We start from the raw sequence: 5,174 nt of genomic DNA, 5'->3' as shown, positions 1-5,174 counted from the left end.
TTCCTCTATTTTCCCCATTTTTTCACCCACATTCCCATTTTTTCCCTCCGAAGGCCCATTTTTTACCCAAAATCCCATTTTTTTGCCCCAGATTTTGCTCACCCGAGCTCCTGTCCCCGCAGATGCTGCACAGCCATCTCCTTTGCCCCCCAAATCCCTTTTTTCCCCTATTTTTCCCAATTTTTTCCCCAAAAATCCCATTTTTTACTCTTTTTCCCCAAAAATTCCAGTTTTTTACCATTTTTTTGCCCAAAATCCCCATTTTTTGACCCAAATCTTGCTCACCCCAGCTCCTGTCCCCGCAGATGGCGCACAGCCACTTTTTTTGCTCCCCAAATCCCCATTTTTCCCTCTTTTTCCCCCCATTTTTTCCTCAAATTCCCATTTTTCCCCCCAAATCCCCATTTTCCCTCTAAATTCCCATTTTTTGCCCAAAACCCCGTTTTTCCCCCCAAAAGTGTCTCTCACCCGAGCTGCTGTCCCCGCAGATGGCGCAGAGGCACTTTCTTTTCTCCCAAAATCCCCTTTTTTCCCCATTTCTTCCCCAAAAATCCCTTTTTTCCCCCCATTTTCCACCCGAATTCCCTTTTTTTGCCCAAAATCCCGGTTTTTCGCCCCAAAAGTGTCTCTCAGCCGAGCTCCTGTCCCCGCAGATGGCGCACAGCCACTTCCTTTGTCCCCAAATTCCCATTTTTCCCTCTTTTTTCCCATTTTCCACAAAAATCCCATTTTTTCCCCATTTTCCCCCGAATTCCTCTTTTTTGCCCAAAATCCTGGTTTTTCCCCCCAAACCCTGCTCACCCGAGCTCCTGTCCCCACAGATGGCGCAGAGGCGCTTTCTTTTCCCCCAAAATCCCCATTTTCCCCCATTTTCTCCCCAAAAGTCCCTTCTTTTTCCCCATTTTTCCCCCCAAATTCCCATTTTTTTCCCCATTTTCGCCCAAAATCCCCGTTTTTCGCCCCAAACCCTGCTCACCCGAGCTCCTGTCCCCACAGATGGCGCAGAGGCGCTTTCTTTTCCCCCAAAATCCCCATTTTCCCCCATTTTCTCCCCAAAAGTCCCTTCTTTTTCCCCATTTTTCCCCCCAAATTCCCATTTTTTTCCCCATTTTCGCCCAAAATCCCCGTTTTTCGCCCCAAACCCTGCTCACCCGAGCTCCTGTCCCCACAGATGGCGCAGAGGCGCTTTCTTTTCCCCCAAAATCCCCATTTTCCCCCATTTTCTCCCCAAAAGTCCCTTCTTTTTCCCCATTTTTCCCCCCAAATTCCCATTTTTTTCCCCATTTTCGCCCAAAATCCCCGTTTTTCGCCCCAAACCCTGCTCACCCGAGCTCCTGTCCCCAGAGATGGCGCAGAGGCGCTTCCTTTGCCCCCCAAATACCCATTTTCCCTCCAACATTCCCATTTTTCCCCAAAAAAATCCCTTTTTCCCCCCCAAATTCCAGTTTTTTACCATTTTTTGCCCAAAATCCCTGGTTTTTGCCCCAAATCTCACTCACCCGAGCTCCTGTCCCCACAGATGGCACAGAGGCGCTTTCTTTGCCCCCAAATCCCCATTTCCCCCCCAAAATTCCCATTTTTTCCCCAAAAATCCCTTTTTTTCCTCCCGAATTGCCATTTTTTGCCCAAAATCCCGGTTTTTCGCCCCAAACCCCGCTCACCCAAGCTCCTGTCCCCACAGATGGCACAGAGGCACTTCCTTTACCCCCAAATCCCCATTCTTCCCTCTTTTTTCCCCATTTTTTCCCCCAAAATCCCTTTTTTTTCCCCCATTTTCCCCCGAACTCCCATTTTTTGCCCAAAATCCCGGTTTTTCACCCCAAAAGTGTCTCTCACCCGAGCTCCTGTCCCCGCAGATGGCGCAGAGGCGCTTGCCGGGGCCGTGGGGGGCGCAGGGGGGGGGACCCCGGATGCCCAGGGGGGGCTTCACGTCCTCGGGACCCCCCCCGGGGGGCAGCGGCAGCCCCACCGTCGAGTTGATCTGGGGCAAAAAACGACAACTTTGGGAAAAACTGCCAAAATCCTGGGGAAACACCGAAAATCCTGGGGAAAACACCCCAAATCCTGGGGAAAACACCCAAAATCCTGGGGAAAACACCCAAAATTGGAGTGGAAGCAGTGGCAGCCCCACCGTCGAGTTGATCTGGGGCAAAAAACAACAACTTTGGGAAAAACTGCCAAAATCCAGGGGAAACACCCAAAATCCTGGGGAAACACCCAAAATCCTGGGGAAAACACCCAAACTCCTGGGGAAAACACCCAAAATTGTGGGGAAAACACCCAAAATTCTGGGAAAACACCCAAAATTCTGGGGAAAACACCCAAAATTCTGGGGAAAACACCGAAAATCCTGGGAAAACACCCAAAATCCTGGGGAAACACCCAAAATCCTGGGGAAAACACCGAAAATCCTGGGAAAACACCCAAAATTCTGGGGAAAAACCCAAAATCCTGGGGAAAACACGGGGGGGGGAGGGGAGGCGGCGCTCGAGCTGTCGGGGCTGCGGCAGTCTGCGGGGACACCCCAAAAGCGCCCTCAGCCACCCCAAAAGCACAGCGGGATCGCGGCAAAGCAGCCCCCGAGTTACAGAGAAAAACCCGGAACTGCACAAAATCAGCCCAAAATTACAGAGAAAACCACAAAGTTACATCAAACTGCACCAAAATTACACCCAAATAGAACAAAATAGCCCAAAATTACACCGAAATAGCCCAAAATTGCAGCAAAATAGCCCAAAATTACACCGAAATAGCCCAAAATTGCAGCAAAATAGCCCAAAATTACACCGAAATAGCCCAAAATTGCAGCAAAATAGCCCCAAAATTGCATTAAAATAACCCAAAATTGTATTAAAATGCCCCAAACTGCAGTAAAATAGTCCCAAATTGCACCAAAATTGCATTAAAGTAGCCCAAAACTGCAGTAAAATAGCCCAAAATGGCACTTGCAGCAAAATAGCCCAAAATTACACCGAAATAGCCCAAAATTGCAGCAAAATAGCCCCAAAATTGCATTAAAATAACCCAAAATTGTATTAAAATGCCCCAAACCGCAGTAAATTAGTCCCAAATTGCACCAAAATTGCAGAAAAATACGCCCAAAATTGCATTAAAGTAGCCCAAAACTGCAGTAAAATAGCCCAAAATGGCACCAAAATAGCCCGAAGTTTCATCACATTGCCTCTAAATTACACCAAAATAGCCCAAAATTGCATTAACATAGCCCCAAATGGCACCAAAATAGCCCAAAATGGCACCAGAATAGCCTAAAATTCTATTAAAATAGCCCAAAATTGCATCAAAACACCCCAAAATTGCAGCAAAATACCCCAAAATTACCCCAAATCCCATCCGGGATCACAAAATTGCCCCAAAATTCAGTCAAGGATCCCAAAATTAGCCCAAAATGCCCTGAAATTACACCAAAATACCCCAAGATTCCCCGAAATAACACCAAAACAGCCCAAAATCCGGTGAGAGACCCCAAAATTGCACCAAAATCACCCAAAATTGCACCAAAATCCCTCCAAATTGCACCAAAATCCTGCCAGGGACCCCTGAAATGCAGTCAGGGACGCCAAAATTCCCCCAAATCCCCCCAAAATCTGGCCAAGAACCTCGAAATTCCACAAAAATCCCCCAAAATCAGGGCAAGGAACCCAAAGCGACCCCAAATGCCCCCAAAATCACCCCAAAATCCACTCGGGGCCCCCCGTGTCCCCAGGGTGTCCCCAGGGAGCATGGAGCCCCCACAGGTGCGGCGGGGGGCGGAGGTGGGGGAGGGGCAGAGGGTCCGCGGGGAGGGGCGGGGCCGCGGGGTTGGGGAGCAATAGGGGATGGGGGGGACACGGCGGGTGGCGGGAGGGGACAGGACGGAGTGGCAGGAAGCGGGGAGGGGAAAGGGGTGCAAGAGGCGGTGCGGGATAGGGGGACACGGTGTGGGAGGGGACACGGGGCGTGGCCGAGGAGACAGTGGGGGCTACGAGTGTGGCGGCAGCGGGGACAAGGGGGGACAGAGGGGACCCAGGGAGGGCACGGAACCACCGCAGGAGGCCACAAGTGCCACCAGGTCCCTGACACCTCCCCTGTCCCCTCCGCAGCAGTTGCCTTTCGAGGAGCTGCTGCAGTCACAGGTCACCGTGGTAACCGTCCTGGGCGAGCTGGTGGCCACTACGGCCAGGCAGGACAGGAATGTGCTGCTGCCCGGGCCCCCGAAGTCGCTGCCCTTGGCCCTGCAGAGCTTCAGCAGTAGGCTCTATGACACCGTGAAGCAGGGCAGTGTCACCTGGTGGCGTCGGCACTGAATGGCCAATCCCAGTCCAGCTGTGTCGTAGTCTCTGGTCAGTTTTTTATTATTCATCCTTTTCTGGGTTTGTGACGTATCCTTTCTCTCTATATTTCAGTATAGTTTTAGTATGTAATTTCTATAATATAATGTAATATCCTAATATATCAGCCTTCTAAGAAATATGGAGTTGGATTAATCTCTTCCCTCATCCTGGGACCCTCGCAAACACTGCCAGCACTGGGTCATAAATGACAATTTAATAACTGGCTTCTGTAGTTCTGCAGTGCCTTTTGCACTTTTGTATTGCCTTTTGCACTCTTGTATTGCCTCTATGTAGGCTCTGTGACACCGTGAAGCAGGGCAGTGTCACCTGGTGGCGTCGGCACTGAATGACCAATCCCAGTCCAGCTGTGTCGCAGTCTCTGGTCAGTCACGGGTTTTTTATTATTCATCCTTTTCTAGGTTTGTGACGTATCCTTTCTCTCTATATTTCAGTATAGTTTTAGTATGTAATTTCTATAATATAATGTAATATCATAATATATCAGCCTTCTAAGAAATATGGAGTTGGATTAATCTCTTCCCTCATCCTGGGACCCTCGCAAACACTGCCAGCACTGGGTCATAAATGACAATTTAATAACTGGCTTCTGTAGTTCTGCAGTGCCTTTTGCACTTTTGTATTGCCTTTTGCACTCTTGTATTGCCTTTTGCACTTTTGTACTGACTTCTGCAATTTTGTATTGCCTTTTGCACTTTTGTATTGACTTCTGCAATTTTTTATTGCCTTTTGCAGATTGTTATTGATCACCAGCAAGTTGACACGGGAGCTGAGGCACAGGGTTGAGGACGTTGTGGACAGCGGGGAGGGGGCAGTAGAAGGGCA

The 5,174-nt window shown here is 49.4% G+C and overlaps 1 protein-coding gene across 1 annotated transcript in view; it reads right to left on the bottom strand.

Moving 5' to 3' along the window:
- LOC120507333 (retinoic acid receptor RXR-beta-like) overlaps positions 1-3,351 on the bottom strand; it is a gene marked incomplete at its 3' end in the record, with an annotated part of 17,448 nt that extends 14,097 nt beyond the window's left edge. Inside the window, exons 1-2 of the mRNA XM_039719801.1 lie at positions 3,340-3,351; positions 1,837-1,981 (exon numbers count right to left, since the gene is read on the bottom strand). Coding sequence (XP_039575735.1) covers positions 1,837-1,981; positions 3,340-3,351 — 157 coding nt within the window. The remainder of the gene's footprint in view (positions 1-1,836; positions 1,982-3,339) is intronic.
- Between the last annotated feature and the right edge of the window lie 1,823 nt (positions 3,352-5,174).

The sequence above is a fragment of the Passer montanus genome, unplaced genomic scaffold, assembly GCF_014805655.1.
Source record: "Passer montanus isolate IOZ18808 unplaced genomic scaffold, ASM1480565v1 scaffold429, whole genome shotgun sequence".
Classification (NCBI taxonomy): domain Eukaryota; kingdom Metazoa; phylum Chordata; class Aves; order Passeriformes; family Passeridae; genus Passer; species Passer montanus.
Note: the sequence above shows the minus strand (reverse complement) of the source record. Positions and strands in the feature narration are given on the sequence as shown.